This window comes from Zalophus californianus, chromosome 7, assembly GCF_009762305.2.
Source record: "Zalophus californianus isolate mZalCal1 chromosome 7, mZalCal1.pri.v2, whole genome shotgun sequence".
Classification (NCBI taxonomy): Eukaryota; Metazoa; Chordata; class Mammalia; order Carnivora; family Otariidae; genus Zalophus; species Zalophus californianus.
The window spans coordinates 105,936,771-105,955,996 of record NC_045601.1 but is presented as its reverse complement, the minus strand read 5'-3'; the positions used below and the strand labels follow the sequence as shown (position 1 = coordinate 105,955,996).

General features: G+C 35.4%; 2 protein-coding genes across 4 annotated transcripts in view; one reads left to right on the top strand and one right to left on the bottom strand.

Moving 5' to 3' along the window:
• The window catches only part of SUPT3H (SPT3 homolog, SAGA and STAGA complex component), a 556,588-nt gene that overhangs the window by 120,663 nt on the left and 416,699 nt on the right, over positions 1–19,226 (bottom strand). The gene's annotated exons all lie outside the window — the stretch shown is intronic.
• LOC113926437 (acyl-CoA-binding protein) lies at positions 7,035–7,541 on the top strand. The gene has a single exon (XM_027601308.1). It carries the CDS (start codon positions 7,059–7,061, stop codon positions 7,320–7,322), a length of 264 nt encoding a protein of 87 aa, XP_027457109.1. The 5' UTR covers positions 7,035–7,058; the 3' UTR covers positions 7,323–7,541.

The window sequence follows — 19,226 nt, the reverse complement described above, 5'->3', positions numbered from 1 at the left end:
TAAATTTCCCTAAGGTTCAAAACCTCCTTCCTCCTTACTGACCAAAACTGTTTAGAGAAAGTCCCTTTCAGCTAATGATTGAGATGAGCAATGTGATTCACATCAATATATAAATAACCAAGTGTCCTTGGCCCTTCATATGTTTTCAAAAATTTTGAAAGAAGATACAGTAATCTCTTATCAACTATTTTGAAAATTTGTGGATTTAAGATAACAATGATTCACATTTGAAAAACAAATATGATAAATCCATTATCTTTTCAAATGTGTCATTCTGCTCAGAAATTACCTGAAATGGCCAAAGAAAAGCAAAAATAAAGCAAAATATCTTTAATCAGCCTTGAAATTAGGGAGGCTTGCAACTACATACAATCAAACTCAAGGAATTTCTTCCAGATAAAAATTACTACTTTTCTTCTACTTTCCTTTTCCAGACAGTCCACGCACCCATTTTCCTCACTAGCACTTACATTTTTTAACTATGATCCTAGGCAAGGTGTAATCTCTGTACTTCAGGGTTCTTGTCTGCAGAGTGGGGATAATAATAGAATCTACCACATGGGTAGACTGTGATATGAGCTAATACATACGTTAGGGTTTAGAACAGTGTCTGGCAAGTAGTAAGTCTGCTGTCATTACTATTATGTTTATTTCTCTGCTATAGTAAACATTCTGTCAAGGAAATAGCCATATTATGAATACTACTCTATATCCCAAGGATCAAGTACAGTAGTAGGCACCAAGTGGGTAATCAAAGCATATTTATCAAATGAAAAAAATAGTAATTTATTTTAAGGTTGATGAATTGCAACATAGAGGTTTATTATTTTCATGTTGATAAATTGCAACATATAGGTTTAAGTTTCCTCAGAATTTAAAAATTACCACCAAAAGATTTAAATGCAGGGAGACTCTGAAATTACAAATAAAAGACAATTAAAGAAAATGGGCAGAGAAGCATAAAAGAAAGAATAATAAAATAAGATAAAAACATCTCTGCTATGTCAATAAAATTAAGTAATCTCATTAATTGATAGAAATTAAAGAAAAAAATCTTAAGATTTGGGGCAAAAGTCAAAATTCCACTATATATGCTGTTAGTAACAGTTACATCCAAACCAACTGGCTCAGAAAGATTGAAAGTAAAGATCAGCAAAGCTATAACAACCATAGGTATTAATCTAAACAAGAGGGCCAGTTTCTCCTGATGAAGGGTCCATCGACAGTGAAGAAAAACGCTTGCACTTCTCCGTCCTAATACGGGAGAACTGGATTGTATACAGCAAAAATAGCTGGAAGTTAAAAGACATATTTATCACAGCACTGAAAGACTTACTTTTAATATACCTCTTGGTTTCTATTTGATTAAGTAGGGAAAAAATGTGGGGTGCCCAAAATGACCAACTGGGATGTGAAACAAACAGTGAAACACCTATTTATATTTATTTGTAATTTTAAAAAATTGAACACATTTTACATGGACTGCTATTGCTACCCTCAGTCAGTCCATAGGCCCAAGAATTGCATGTGGTGGTTAAAACATCCTGAAAGAGGGTAGGTAGTGCTTGCACCTGGACGGGCTAACTGTGGCACACTCATGAGTCTGTTCAGTGTGAGGATAGTGCAATTTGTTTCACCTTACTTGGCATAGGTGGATGTCTTCATTGTGTTAATTAAAAAAAAATATGACCACCAACAGTAGGATCTCTGCAACATTTTGAATTGAGATGCAGAATGGATATAAAAATCTTTTATATCACCCAAAGTCTCACAGGTTAATTCCGAGCAAAGTAAATAAAAGTGTTATAGAACTTCAAAACAAGTTCTTTATAGATTTTGGATACTAGCCCTTTATCTGATATGTCATTTGCAAATATATTCTCCCATTCTGTCAGTTGTCTTTTGGTCTTGCTGACTGTTTCTTTTGCTGTGCAAAAGCTTTTTATCTTGATGAAGCCCCAGTAGTTCATTTTCGCCCTTGCTTCCCTTGCCTTTGGCGATATTTGGAGTGGTGGGGGGTGGGAGGTATGGGGTGGCAGGGTGATGGACATTGGGGAGGGTATATGCTATGGTGAGTGCTGTGAATTGTGTAAGACTGTTGAATCACAGACCTGTACCTCTGAAACAAATAATACATTATATGTTAAAAAGAAAAGAAGACGATAGTAGGAAGGGAAAAATTGAAGGTGGGGAAATCGGAGGGGGAGATGAACCGTGAGAGACTATGGACTCAGAGAAACAAATTGAGGGTTTTAGAAGGGAGAGGGTGAAGGGATGGGTTAGCCTGGTGATGGGTATTAAAGAGGGCATGTATTGAATGGAGTATTGGGTGTTATACGCAAACAATGAATCATGGAACACTACATCAAAAACTAATGATGTAATGTATGGTGATTAACATAACATAATAAAATTAAAAAAAGAACTTGAAGACAAATGAATGTTTTTTTCTGTTTAGAATACAAGACCAATATCCCTGATGAACACGGATGCAAAAATTCTCACCAAAATACCTAATACCAAAATACCAAAAATTCTATTCCAAAAAATAGAAATGGAAGGAAAACTTCCAAACTCATTTTATGAGGCCACCATTACCTTGATCCCCAAACCAGACAAAGACCCCATCAAAAAGGAGAATTACAGACCAATATCCTTGATGAACACGGATGCAAAAATTCTCACCAAAATACTAGCCAATAGGATCCAATAGTACATTAAAAGGATTATTCACCACGACCAAGTGGGATTTATCCCTGGGCTGCAAGGCTGGTTCAACAACCACAAATCAATCAATGTGATACAATACATTAATAAAAGAAAGAACAAGAACCATATGATCCTCTCAATAGATGCAGAAAAAGCATTTGACAAAGTACAGCATCCTTTCTTGATCAAAACTCTTCAGAGTATAGGGATAGAGGGTACATACCTCAATATCATAAAAGCCATCTATGAAAAACCCATAGCGACTATCATTCTCAATGGGGAAAAACTGAGAGCTTTCCCCCTAAGGTCAGGAACACAGCAGGGATGTCCACTATCACCACTGCTATTCAACACAGTATTAGAAGTCCTAGCCACAGCAATCAGACAACAAAAAGAAATCAAAGGCATCCAAATCGGCAAAGAAGAATCAAACTCTCACTCTTTTCAGATGATATGATACTTTATGTGGAAAACCCAAAAGACTCCACCCCAAAACTGCTAGAACTCATACTGGAATTCAGTAAAGTGGTAGGATATAAAATCAATGCACAGAAATCAGTGGCATTCCTATACACCAACAATGAGACAGAAAAAGAGAAATTAAGGAGTTGATCCCATTTACAATTGTACCCAAAACCATAAGATATCTAGGAATAAATCTAAAGAAAGAGGCAAAGAATCTGTACTCAGAAAACCATAAAATACTCATGAAAGAAATTGAGGAAGACACAAAGAAATGGAAAAACCTTCCATGCTCATGGATTGGAAGAACAAATTTTGTGAAGATGTCAGTGCTACCTAGAGCAATCTACACATTCAATGTAATCCCTATCCAAATACCATCCACTTTTTTCAAAGAAATGGAACAAATAATCCTAAAATTTGTATGGAACCAGAAAAGACCCCGAATAACCAGAGGGATGTTGAAAAAGAAAAGCAAAGCTGGTGGCATCACTATTCTGGACTTTAAGCTCTATTACAAAGCTGTCATCATCAAGACAGTATGGTACTGGCACAAAAACAGACACATAGATCAATGGAACAGAATTGAGAGCCCAGAAATGGACCCTCAACTCTATGGTCAACTCATCTTCGACAAAGCAGGAAAGAATGTCCAATGGAAAAAAGTCTCCTCAACAAATGGTGTTGGGAAAATTGGATAGCCACATGCAGAAGAATGAAACTGGATCATTTCCTTACACCACACACAAAAATAGACTGAAAATGGTTGGAAGACCTAAATGTGAGACAGGAGTCCATCAAAATCCTAAAGGAGAACACAGGCAGCAACCTCTTCGACCCCAGCCGTAGCAACTTCTTCCTAGAAACATCGCCAAAGGCAAGGGAAGCAAGGGCAAAAATGAACTATTGGGACCTCATCAAGATAAAAAGCTTTTGCACAGCAAAAGAAACAGTCCACAAAACCAAAAGACAACTGACAGAATGGGAGAAGATATTTGCAAATGACATTTCAGATAAAGGGCTAGTATCCAAAATCTATAAAGAACTTCTTAAACTCAACACCCAAAGAACAAATAATCCAATCAAGAAATGGGCAGAGGACATGAATAGACATTTTTCCAAAGAAGGCATCCAATGGCTAACAGACACATGAAAAAGTGCTCAACATCGCTTGGCATCAGGGAAATCCAAATCGAAACCTCCATGAGATACCACCTCACACCAGTCAGAATGGCTAAAATTAACAAGTCAGGAAACGACAGATGTTGGCGGGGATGCGGAGACAGGGGAACCCTCCTACACTGTTGGTGGGAATGCAAGCTGGTGCAGCCACTCTGGAAAACAGTATGGAGGTTCCTCAAAAAATTGAAAATAGAGCTACCGTATGACCCAGCAATTGCACTACTGAGTATTTACCCCAAAGATACAAATGTAGGGATCTGAAGGGGTACGTGCACCCCGATGTTTATAGCAGCAATGTCCACAATAGCCAAACTATGGAAAGAGCCAAGATGTCCATCGACAGATGAATGGATAAAGAAGATGTGGTATACACACACACACACACACACACACACACACACACACACACACACACACACACACGGAATATTATGCAGCCATCAAAAGGAATGAAATCTTGCCATTTGCAACAATGTGGATAGAACTGGAGGGTATTATGCTGAGTGTAATAAGTCAATCAGAGAAAGACATGTATCATATGACCTCACTGATATGAGGAATTCTTAATCTCAGGAAACAAACTGAGGGTTGCTGCTGTGGTGGGGGGTGGGACGGATGGGGTGGCTGGGTGACAGACACTGGGAAGGGTATGTGCTATGGTGAGCACTGTGAATTGTGTAAGACTGTTGAATCACAGACCTGTACCTCTGAAACAATTAATACATTATATGTTTAAAAAAAAAAAAAGAAGAAGATAGCAGGAAGGGAAGAATGAAGGGGGGGGAATTGCAGGGGGAGATGAACCATGAAAGGATACAGACTCTGAGAAACAAACCGAGGGTTCTAGAGGGGAGAGGGGTAGGGGGAATGGGTTAGCCTAGTGATGGGTATTAAAAACGGCACGTACTGCATGGAGCACTGGGTGTTATACGCAAACAATGAATCATGGAACACTACACCAAAAACTAATGATGTAATGTATGGTGATTAACATAACATAATAATAATAATAAAAAAGAGAATACAAGTGTTACAAATTTGCTGAACTTTTCCGATGACCATTGGATGCTACCAATAGATACTTAGAGTAAATAAACATAACTTATATATCCCTTTAAAGGGAAGAGTAGTTATACTATAAATGCTTTCATTTGGATGTTCCAAATGATGGAATATCTCTGATTTACAGATATTTGGAAACATTTTCATTATTATTAATTTCTTTGTTTATACATTTATTGAGCACCTACTATCATTATATGCTATTGTGGGCACTGGAGATATTATAGTGAACAAATCAGACAAAGCTCTTAACCTTCTGGAGCTTATATTCTAGTGGGGGAAGACAATAAACAAACATATAAAAGACTGAAGATGGTAAGTGCTATGAACCAAATATAGTGGGGAAAGTGGACAGAGAATGATTGGGTAGGAGAAGCATTATTTTTGTCTTAATTGCTCAGGCTGTGTTAACAAATGTATGGTGGCTTAAACAACAGAAATTTACTTCTCACAGTTCTGGAGGCTTTAAGTCCTAGATCAAGATGCTAGCATGGTCACATTCTGGTAAGGACTCTCTTCCGGGCTTGCAGACAGCCCACTGTCTCCTGTGTCCTCACATGATAGACAGAGTTCTGGTGTCCATTCTTCTTCTGGTAAGTGCACTAATCCCATCATAAGGGTCTTGCCTCTGACCTCACAAACCTAATTATTTCCCAAAGGCCCCATTTCCAAATACCATCACATTAGAGGGCTTTGGGGCAGGTCTCTGTGGTGATGTGCTGTTTGAGCAGAGTTCTGAGGGAAATAAGAGGGTGGGAGAAGAGTACGTGACAAAGTCTGCAAGTGGCAATGTGTCTGTCCAGTTGAGATCCACTGAAAGTGGACATCTGGAGAAAGATGGACAACTGACCAATGTACCCTGCAACAGTGGAGGTTATTGTGACCTTAACAAGAGAATTTCTATAGGATGGTGGGGATGAAAATGGGATTCATGAGGGTTCTAAAGAGAATGGAAGGAGAACAAATGCAAACTCTTTTGAGAAGTCCTACTCTAAAGGAGAGCAGAGAGAGTGACTGCAAGTGTTTTTGTGTGAAGGCAGGGAGATTACAGCACTTTTCTGTGCAGATAAGAATTAATAAAGTGTACCAGTGTTGTGGTAGGAACTTTGGAAGTACTCCTCTCATTGATTCTCTTTTCTCAGTGAAACAGGAAGCAAGGTATCAGCTGAGCAAGGACAAGTCAAGCCCTAGAGGTCCAATGAGAGAGAAGTTTAAACAGTTATTAAGGGCAGTGGGAGAATAGGATGTTCTAAAATTGCTGGGCAGCACTAAGGCCAATTTGAGGCTCTTAGTTATAAACTGGAAGGGAGACTAGTTAGATTGATTGGGTTTCCCTCTACTCATGTTCTGCTGCTGGGACTTAGGCATAACGTAGGTATAAAATAAGCAAAGAATTGGATTTAACCAGGATTGGGTTTTTTTTTTTTTTTTTTTTTTTTTTAACCAGGATTGGGGTTTTGCTAAGGGCATGTGTAAGTGTGAGCTCCAAGTATGAATAAATTCCTAGAGCTAAAATAATCTATTAATATATCTAACTAAATCTCAAATTTTTGCTGACCAGGGTTCTGTGATCAAAAAGAGTTTGCAAACTAATGATAAAAAGGAAGTGAATAGGTTCTCTGGATCTTCGCAAGCCCGCCAGCATGTCTCAGGCTGAGTTTGACAAAGCTGCTGAGGATGTTAAGCACCTCAAGACCAAGCCAGCAGATGATGAGATGTTGTTCATCTACAGCCACTACAAACAAGCAACTGTGGGTGACATAAAGACAGAACGGCCTGGGCTGTTGGATCTCAAAGGCAAGGCCAAGTGGGATGCCTGGAACCATCTGAAAGGGACTTCCAAGGAAGACGCCATGAAAGCTTATGTCAACAAAGTAGAAGAACTGAAGAAAAAATATGGAATATAACAGACTGGATTTGGCTGCCAACACTGCATTTCATCTAAACTGATCTAATGCCTTGCTTTTCTAATACTGTGGATGACATGAAATAATGCAAATAGCCTGTTAACCTAGGTCCTGAAGACCGCACAGGACATGGCTCCAACAGAGTAGGGCCTGCCATGGTTACAGACCTGCGCTGAGTAGTTTTTATCCATAGATCTATTAAAAGCACATTTGTTACTTAAAAAAAAAAAGGAAGTGAATATTATTAATAATGATGATATAACAGACACATAAAAATCTCCCTACCCTGTCCATGGATCATTTATAAAAAGTCATCACATATTAAAATACCAAGTAAATTCTAGTAAATTCCTAAGACTAAAACAATATATCTAACTAAATGTTAAAATAATATATCTAAATACATCTGACTACTATGCAATAAAGCAACTAAAACACCTAAGAGGGTCACAAACAAAATACCCAGCCACTTGGAACATATATATTTTAAATATTCTCCTATATGAATTAGGCCAAAAAGTGATTTGAAAGTTCAAAATCAAGTATTAATTATATAAATATACAATAATATATTATTAATAAATGTTAATATTAAATATTTACAAATAATATTTAAGTAATAGAAGTAATAGATATTTTTAAACTCTATGGGCTATATCAAAAGCTACGCTAAGAAACATTACAAATGTAATATTTCCATTGTTAGACAAAAGTTTTGCTAATAAAAATAGCAATGAACATATCTGAGTTTTTAAAAAAGTCTTTGTTCAATTATTTCCTTAGGATAGTACCTAGAAATGCAATTTCTGGATCAAAGAACATAAAGGTTTGTTTTTTCTTTTCATGAGTTTGACAGTGCCACGCTTTTCTCCAAAAAGTTGTATCAATTTATGTTCCTATTAATATATGAGATAGTCAATTCTCCACAACCAAGTAAATACTGAATAATTCTTGGTACAACTTAAACAAAATACATTTTCGAGCTGAAATGAAATGTGATTTTTTTCCCCCGTAGCTTTGGTTTGGTTTTTTTTCTTGGGGTTGGGGGGCAGTGGAAGTAGGGGGAGGTGTGGAGATGAGATTCAATATTATTAAAATGTATTACAAATGATTTATAAATTTTCTCTTAGTTGTCTCTTGCCCCAGAGAATCAACAATTCTTTGAATAACTCCCCAATATAACCAGCTGGCCTACAGTCATCATATTTAAAAGTACCCAAGTCCAACACAAATGGATGGAATGATTTAAAAGAATATCAAGAAGAGAATTTTTTGCAAGAATTTATGAGTTTGAGATGACTGATATCCCAAAGAAATAATATCCAGGCAACCAACATCACTCTTTGGTTACAATAAATTAAATTAAATTAAATTAAATTAAATTAAATTAAAAAACCTTCACCAGGAGTTTCTATGATTCACAGGAAAAGTTTAAGCAATGTTTAATTATACAAATAATGTACTGTTTTCTACTTCAAAACCATATAGTGGGTTATCAATAAGAACTGCTTAAAACAGTGAGAAAAATTCCCCCAAATTTCACTTGAAGCATTTTTGTTTTAACAGAGAGTGATACCTGCCTTATTAGGCTATTTTATTTTATTCTATTCATCGTAATGAACTCATTGTATGGCCACAAGGAACAAGCCTTCCAAGACTCAAATATCCTCCCCACTAAGCCCAGATGGATAACAGGAACTCCACACAGAGCTACTCCCTATGAAAAAAGATTGCAAGTTTTTCCTCATTTTTTCCCTTTTCCCTCATCTCTTTCTCTCTTTCCTCTTCCCTCCCTCCCCACCTCTCTCCCTCCCCACCTCTCTCCCTCTCTCTCCCCCCCTTTCAGTCTCTCCTTCACTGGGATAATTTCCACAGATACAGCAAAGGAATGCAGCAGTATTTTTTGGAGATATTTGTGTATGTACTAAATTCTGGTAAATAGAGTCTAATTTTAAATTATTTAAAAGCGCGGCTAGAGCAAGGCAACTGATGAATTACCGAACTCTAATATGAAACTAACGATGTATTATATGTTGGCTAATTGAATTAAAATAAAAAAAAGAAGTTAGCTGAAATAAATAAATTCACTAGACCAGTAGTCTAAGTATTTGTATACAAATGTTGAATAAAAAATATATAAAACTTAAAAAAAAAGCTCTGCTAGAGCTTCTATATAATAAGGTACTTTTTCAAAATACAAAGAATGACTTCAGCGATTTTAGATTTTTCTGTAGTGTGCTTTCCCAAAGGTGGTCACTTCTGTACTTACAGCTTTTCCATTATTTCAGAGCAGATCAATAGACCCATTATCAATGACTGTCTTCTATTTAAGGTGCAGAATAACTACAAAAACGAAATGTCTTTTCTTCAAGAACTTTTAAAAGATTTAATAAACACTTTAAAAGAAAAAGGTAAAATGTCCAAACTGTTAATATTTATTACTTATTTTAAAAATTAAATATCATGCTAAAACAGTTTACTACCTGGCTATATTAATTGTGGGGGTATGGCTAAACATTATCTTTCCTGACTATAAGAGCCAGAGTAGTGGTGGTAATAATTAATGAATTATTAAATCAAAAATCCCATAGTTTATCAATATAGTACATGAGGCAGATAAATTCAGAAGTAACTTTTGCGAATCTGGTGATTTGTTGGTAAACTGTTCCTTGGCGTTAGAAGGACTGAGTGAAACACTTTCCAACTGTATGAAGTACAATGAATGGAGAGGCAAAATTTTCATGCCACAAAAAATTCAACAGTAACTTAAGGCAGCTGCACATTCAAACTAATTTCTAACTATACATCAGTCAATAACTAAAAGATTTTTCAAAAGAGGTATTTAATGGATCAGAGAAGTGAGTAATGTTATTATTTGAAGATGATAAATTATAAAACCTTATAATAGCAAATATATGAGAAAAGGCATGTAATATGTATTACCAAATGTGAATTGACGAACTAGGTAGAATGGACCAATAGTCACAGATGGTATTGGTCCTTTTGAAACAAAATCTGCTGACTGAAGCTGTAACTGATGCTCGGTGTCAGCCTGTAGACACATTTGGGACACAGTAAAAGTCAACGCTGAAGCAGTAGGGTTGGAAGAAATTCTATAATTAAAACTGGAAAAGCCACTTTTATTATAATTTGAAGAGGAAGTTATCTGAGCAATGAAAACTATTAGCAACTGAAAAGTACCTGAAAAAGATTTACTGGACAACTCCTCATACGAAAAGTTCATATAGGTACATAACTAACTGCAATATCCTTTTTGCAATCCTATGTGAGTCAGAAGAAATGACTGGCTTTATGTACCTGGAAACTGCATTATTTAAATAAAACAAAAAAATATTCAGATCATCCAAAGGAGATATTAATAATATTCACATATATTGTCTACAAGAACACACCTATTTTAGTTACCTTACTTGGACAAATATTTACTGAAAGTTTGTAATGTACAAAGCACTGTACTAGGTACAAAGGATCTGAAAGTAAAATAAGTCCATGCTCTCAAGGACCTTATTTAATAAGCTAAACCATGGGGGTGCCTGCGTGGCTCAGTTAAATGTCTGCCTTCGGCTCAGGTCATGATCCCAGGGTCCTGGGATCGAGCTCTGCAGGGGGCTCCCTCATCTGTGGGAAGCCTGCTTCACCTTTTCCCACTCCCCCTGCTTGTGTTCCCTTTCTTGCTGTCTCTCTGTCAAAAAATAAATAAAATCTTAAAAAAAAAATAAGTTAAACTAAGGAAACACAGTGAGTTATAATCAATCACATTCTAAAATACCCGAACCATTTAAGGCAACATTTAATTGCTGGATGGAGAAGGCTCAGTAAAGGGAAGAAAAGTAAACGCCTGTTTAGGGAATTACAAGTTCAACGGGGTTCCTTAAGCAGCGTGTGTGTGTGTGTGTGTGTGTGTGTGTGTGTGTGTGTGTGTTTTATGTGTGTGCACATGCATGTTTTGGGAGGGAATATTGGAAAAGTGGAGGAATGGTGAGAGATGAAGATGAAAAGGCTATTTGAGGCCAGATTAAAAAAAAATGTATTCATATTATGCTTAGAAGTTAAGACTCTTCTGGGGAAAATGGAGAGTCATGAAAAGCAGAAGGCTGGCAAGATCCGATCTGCCTTTGCGACCAGCCCTTTATGAAAAGCACAGTTTGCAAAGATATGCGAACACCGCAGATTACATTGATCACTAATTAGCTATATTTATGTCTAAATGAGGAATGCAATGATCTCAGATGGACAGTAACTGCATTAAACAGCCTGACTGGCATGATGTCATGAAGTGGCAGCAACAGTAAGAACTGAACTGAAGACAGCTCCTCAGCATGGATGCAAAAAGGAACAGAGGGAAATCATCTATACCAAACAAGCAACGATCTGTTAATTTCACTACATAAACTACAGCATTAAAAAGACAAAAATCTTGCCACAGAATACATTTATTTTCATATTTAGAATTACTAACTTGTTGAGATTAAACCAATACAGATAAATAAAAGCCAGACTATGCAACAACAATCTGCCCACCTACTGTGGGGAATGTGGGTGAAGGAGAAAGAATAGGGAAATATAATCCACAAAATATTCAGGGCAAAAATATTTTGGTTATTACAACAACCACAGTTTGAGAACTATAAACATTAAATGTAAATTAGTGGTAAATCTTGTGGTGTTCTTAAAGTCGATGATATTTTAAAACTCTTCTCTGCCAAGGTGTTTTATAAACAAGTTGGTGGACTGATCTCTAAGAAAACCCCTGTAATGTATCTTTTAAAAGCGAAGGATATCATTTTAAAAAAAAGAACAAATTATTTGAGAAAGAAAATATTGATTGATTCCATAAAAACCTAACTGAACAGTATAATCAGATGTGTTAGTCAAATATCCATTTGTGCAAGACCAGACACAGCAGTGCAGAGAGGCCTGCACACATGCATTGCCACTGGTAGGCACAAATGTTTAGTTTGCAGGGCCGGTGTGTATCGTTACCCTCAAAAATGGTTCTCTAGTTTACTAAAATTGAAACTCCTTGATGTGGGGAAGGTGGAAGTGAATGGTAATCATTGTTCCTATATTTTACTACCAAGTTCTGATTTAAAATATTCTATCCCTGTCATAAAAGATACTTGTGGACATCCAATCCGAAATCTTGGTTTGGATTAGGGAAAGCAGAATTACTATGAGGATTGTTTCAATGCTGTCACTGTGTGGTTAGCCCCCAGGAGTCGAGGGAAAGATTAGTGAGAAATCTTTTTAAATTTCACCCAGAGACTAACAGTTAAAAATTCTAAATAGGTCTGACAAAATGGGAAGGATACTAAAATTTTTATCATAAAGACGGTAATCATTTGGCTAATCTTGCTCTGAATTTTTTCTATAGCAAAGTATAAGCCAAGAAATGAAGCATCCTATAATGACAGAGCACAATTAAAACAGCAAAACCCAACCACTTCTAGTTTCACACCCGATACATGGAGTGCTCTCATCCGAGCAGAAGTCGGCCTCTACCCTCAGCTAGAAGCCCATAGTTCACTAGTGGTTAAGGAAAGCCTAGAAGAATCCTTGAAGAACCATCAGTCAAATGTGCTGTATTAAGCCACAGAATGATAAGGACCTGGGTAAGGTAGGGGATGTTCTATTTTTATAAGATCTGTAACTTTTCATGTCATTAATTAAAAAATCTCTTCTCCAGAAGATGCCTTTCTCAGGTTTAGCAAAGCTTTTATGGCAATGAATATACAGATCTTTACCATTACATACTCAGAACATAGCTCTAGCTATGGCTACAAAACAATCTGATAGAGTCTATAAAGACACGAATGGAAATCAGTCTCAGAACAACGCATTGTATCAACCTTTGGGTTCTCCTGAAGTCATGTAATACTCCCTGTTCTGCCATTTCTAGGCCAGAAAAACACATACTAAATTACATTAATTCTGCTCCATGTAGTTGAAATTACCAAAGGTTTTTTTTGGAGGTATTTTTATTAATACTTCCTGCAGAATGATTTCATAGAGTATTTTTCAATTATGTGATCAAAAATTACCTTCAAAAGAACAAACAGACATACGAGTGTGTTCTCCTGATGAGTCTCTGTCAGAGTCTAACCCTGACATACTCTAGTTTCATGTTTTAAGATGTACCCTAGTTCTGTTCTGTTTCGTGCCCTCTTCACAAACCATACTGAGGCTAATTCTATGGCCCTGTCTGAGGCTAGCCATAACAATTTCTTAAAGAAGTAATGTGCTTTACCTCAGAAGAAACTCAATTTCAAATAAAATAGCAAGCAAAACAGAAAATACATGGCTCCATCACACAACCAATAATCCACCAAGAAGGTTCAAAATTCAAGATCAAATAACAGAATGATAATAACAACCATTTATTGAGCCTGTATTCCCCTTAACAGGGTATACAGTTATCTTTTGATTTGCCACTTATTACTACAGGACCGTGAAGGCAGAAGCCATAATTTGTCTTTTTTATAGACATAACCTCACAGAGTAGGTAGTACAGTGACTTAAAAAGAGTCTCAAAGAATAAATGCCAAACGAGTTCAAGAGTGGAAGGAAGGATGGGTGATCAGCTTGAATCCAAAGAAAATGATTTCTACTCATTATACATGCTGTCTTTTAGGGAAAACTTCCTAGAGATCCGAGGAGACTCAAGGTTGTAATGCATCACTCTATCAATCTTGCTGTCATAACGTATGATACTCTATACTTATGGGCCGTTGTGGCTGCCTCTCTGAATTCATTCCTTCTTCCTAAGGCTCCAGGGATCCATGCCTTTGTGAGGAGCCGAGTACACCTTCAGCTTTAGGGATGGCAGCCCATGACTTAGGCTAAGCCAATAAGAACATGTCATCCTACTAGCTACTGTGGGTGCTAGGGGTTTCAGAAGATCTTGTGATGTAAGCATTTTCAGAGTTAATCTTGGACAAAGGCATTTTCTCTATCATAACCTAGAGAACTGGTGCTCCTGTGAGGTCAGTCAGCCAAAAGATTAGGCCAACAAAAACAGAAAAGGGCAGAAAAGAGAGAATTACAGAGAAATGGAGCTACAAATCCAGTGACATATTGTGAACCTCAATATCAAACCTTGCTTGAAGCCAAATCTACCTCAGGTTGTTTACCTGAACCATTTCCCTGTTTAATTCATTTGAAATGGTCTTTTTGTTCATTGCAATCATGTGAAAATGTTAACTGTTTTAAACTTCTTAGATCATTTTTATAGCTCTGAATATAGTCTGTGTCACACCGTGTGGTTATATTCTCCTACTCCTCAATTACATAATATGAACCTATTTAATTTGCTCACAAAGCATATCCTGGCAGCACCATGTATAGACTAAATACTTCTGATGGGTGAAAAAAATGAAAGGGTAAACTGTAGAATCTCAACTGGAGATTAAAAGAAACCACATAAATGATAAATATATAAAATCAAAACAGCATACATTTACATACGCAATTCACTTACAATCTCGTCACCCGATGACAGCCACTGTTAGTTAGCATGTGGGTATATAACCTTCCAGTCTTCATTTCTGTGTGTGAGGGAATATACACATTCCCTTTTTATTGGTTAACAATGTTCTCCTGTCCCACTTCCACTATTAGAAGTAGTGGATGAACAGCCTTGAGTATAAGAATGTGCATATGATCAAAATTTCTGATTACATCTTAAAGAGAAATTACCAAATGTGGGTTTACTGGGTTGAAGTAGATGAATGCTTCTAAATGATATTTAATAGTTTCTGATTTCTATTAAACTTCATTTACACCAACAGTTAATGTGTACCCAATTCCACCTTACTACTGACCATTTTATAAGTGAAAATGGCATTGGTTTATTAAAAGCAACCAGATATTTTGCATGCTTATTAGTTATTTTTATTTCTCTGTCTGTGATTTGTCTATTACTTTTCTACTGGAATGTTTTCTTATTGACTAAAAGATTATTTTGTCACGTTTTTACATGAGTTTGCTTTTCAATTTTGTCTTTCTTTTTCTGATATCTACAAGTTATATAATTTTTATGTCATCAAATTTAACAGTCATTTCCTTTGTGGTTTTTTTTGTCTCCAAACTGGGCTTTCTTTTCAGAAGACTTTAATATAGATTCTGTTTCCACTATTGAAAAATTCACAATATATATTTGCATATAAAAGCCTCTGAAAGGTCCCAAAAGAAATCTCAATTTCTTAGTTTAGGATTTTCACAAATTTATTTGAAAATAGACCACGCCCCCGTCCCCACCCCCAACAGTGCACCTGTTAACATCTTGAGTAGTTCTTTAAATGCTTGTTTAGAAAACAAAAGCCTGGAAAGTCCTTCCACATCCCCCAATTGATAGTTACCTGTGTTTATTTACACTTTTTTTTTAATGGCTTTACTTTTCATACCTAGTACTTTAATCCACCTGAATTTATTCTGATACAAGTATAAGGTTGGGAACTATCTCTTTTTTTTTCTTTCCAAATGTTATTCAACTGTGTGGCATCTTTCTCCGATTGATTTCCAAAGCTACCTTTATTGTGATTGAATTGCTCTCTATACTTATGTCATTGGCAATATTCTTTTTGTTGGTATGCTTATTGGGTTCTACACCAGTACCACACTATTTTGATGACAGTAATTTTATGAAATGTTGTATCTGGTAGGATAAACTGAACTCTGCCCTCTACTCTTCTTTAATGAAAATTTCTTTGCTTATCTTTTTTATCACTTAAAATAACCTCTAATATCATTTGAGAGTCTTAAAAAAAATTCTGCTGAGATTTTTGTTAAAGTTACATTAAGCTAATAATTTGGGAACAACTGATACATTTATAATAGTCCATCTTTGTATCCATGACCAGATTATTTCTTCACTTACATACTCCTCATATCTCAGTACATTACAAAATATTACTTTCATATTTCTCTTATATTTCTTGTTAATATGAAGTTCCCCTCCAAATAAATTTTGTCCTTTTATTTTGATTGAGATTGTCTTTCTCCTCATTTTTACTAACTCTTACTGAAATATGGAGGAAACTACTGATTTTTAAAGTATCTATATGATTTAATGAAGACTTTAATTGGTTCTAATAGTTTTTAGATTGATTCTCAAGGATTACCTAATAAAAACTATATTATCTATACATAATGATAAATTTTGTCTCTTATCAATAGCTGTGCCTTTATTGCACTGGTTAATGCTTCCTGAACTCTGGCAAATAAAAATGATTATATGGGCATTCTAGAATTTAATGGAATTCTGTTAAAATTTTTCAAACTATAATGATGTCTGTTCAATAGAGTGAGATATTCTTTACATTGATATGGAGGTACTTTTCTATTTCTAGTTCATTGAGAATTTCTAAAAGGAATAGGAAGTGAATTTTGTCCAGTCTTTTTTATCACCTCCTTATCCATATGATTGTTTTTCTCTGACCTAGTTATTGGGTATATAACACTAATGTATTTTCTAATATTAAGCATGCTTGAATTCATGAAAATAATCTCATTCGGTCATGGCACATTTCTTATTATATATACTGGTAAATTAAAATTGCTAATATTTTAAGATTCCTGCATCCATTTTCATAAATGAGATTATATTATGATACTTTGTAAAATTTAATGCGTTTTCCTTATTTTCTTTACTCTGAGATAGCTTATATAGCATGGTAATGAACTGTTTTATGAATGTTTAAAAGAGCTTTTCCATAAATCATTTTGGATTCATAGGCTTTTGAGGACATAATTCTTTAAAAACGTTTAGCATTTCTTCCAAGTTTACTGATCTATCCAAGTTTTCTATGACCCGTTGAGTAAAACTAATCATTTATGTTTTCTTAGGAAGATACTCATTCCCTCAGGCTTTTCAAATGTTAGTAACAGAATTATATGTGAACTGATTTCTCCAGTCTATGGCTAGATCCACACTCCTTGATAATTTTAGCAGCTATCTTTTCTTTTCATTTTTCTTATTGAGACTTGTTACAGATTCATTCCGCCATTTTGTTCTTATTTTTGCAAAGAGTTCCTTAAATTGGTAAATTTAATTATTTGTTTTCTAAGTTTATGCGTTTATTTTTATATTTTCATTTTTCCTGTTTTCTCTTTTCAATGTAAAATTTCTTTTTTTTTTTTAGAGAGAGAGAATATGTGCAGGAGTCGTGGGGGAAGGGCAGAGGAAGAGAGAAAATCTTAAGCAGACTCTACGTTCATCATGGAGCCCCATGCGGGGCTCAATCTCATGACCCTGATATCATGATTTGAGCTGAAATCAACAGTTGGACACTTAGTTAAGTGTTAAGTTAACTCAGTCAGTTACTGAGCCACCTAGGTGCCCCTTGATGTAAAATTTCTAATTTTAGTTGAATCATTTATTTTAATTTTCCCCAATTTAACAAAGGCTTAAAAGCTAAAAAGTTGCCTGTGTTTTAAATAAAGTTTTGTCTAAATTTTGTAAATTTTACATGGACTATTCTCAGTGCTGTTATTGCCCAACTAGCCAATGGTAGTGATTTTTAATCTGTTGTGGGTCCACTAGTTGCTCCTATTAGTTGTTGGTTTCTTCTTTTTAAATTTTCGATTAGGGTTTTATATGTTTAACTTCTCTTACTATTTTCAGGTTTTCTTTTTTCGCTCTGGTAGGGTAATGTGCTCTATAAATTTGTACATTTTTGAAATCTGTTGACCGTGAGAGAAAGACTCCTGTGATGTTCTGTAATGATTTTTCCATGAAAAAAATAATGAAACCCCTTCTTTACTGATGATATACAGATCCCTTATGTAAAATCAAAGAAGTTCTTCTGATTGAGGAAAGTGTGGGGAGAGGAGAGAGGCTAGAGAACCACCAAACTTCTCCTTACCTTCCCTAAAGAGCAGCTTGGAGTCCTTGGAGATACCTGGATAAGATTTTAAAACCGCTGCTCATTTATAAAATGTTTTATATGCATCTATAGATAAAGTTAAATTTTTATTATTAAAAATTTTCCCCACAGTCAATCTGTTAACGACTGAAATAGTGTGTTTCAGTCTTAACAAATGCATTTCTCTGACCTCTTCCTGAATTACTGGAAGCTTGTACTTTTGTATATTTCAATTCTCTGGAATTTGATGATTGATGATTAACATTTTGTATTTACTCTCTTCACCACAGGTAGCATCACTTAGTAACATAAAATTACTGACATTGTTCTCTTTTAAAGCTTTTCCCCTGGAATCTTTTCTCTGAACTAATAATTGCTACTATTAGCATCTGAGTTTGTCTGATATACCTTTGATTGTTCTTTTACTTTTACATTAAAAAAATCTACTAAAACTATATTTCTATTCTTATAGAATACACACATGCAGGCATAACAGTATGTATGTAAAAGTATATGTGTTCCTATATATATCATCTGTACGTAGGCACATAAACTATATCTTTCCAGTATATCAATTCTGTATTTCTTAATCTCATGTACACTTAAATTTCAAACTTTTTTCTGGGTTTCATTTTTAAACTTAATGTTTTTAATTTTTTTCATATTTGTAAATATCATTTACCTTACTAGGGTTAGCCTTTTTTCTTTTATGATGAATCTTATCTACGATATTTTTGAACTCCTAGTCTTATAGGCATTTTATTTCACTTTCCATTGTAATTAAAAAATAATAATAATAGATAGAGAAGGGGAATGGTAGAAAGAACAGACTGCAAAACCAGGAGAAGATGGAGAACGTCTATAGCAACCCACCTCTCTGGCTTCTTCAGTGAGTTTTCCAATATACTTAGCTCCACAAAGGACAACACTGGATTTCAACCTCCCCAGGGATCATAACCTCATTATTCTTGGGGCATAACTGAATGGTGAACCTGATTTCTCTGATCATTCAGATTTTATG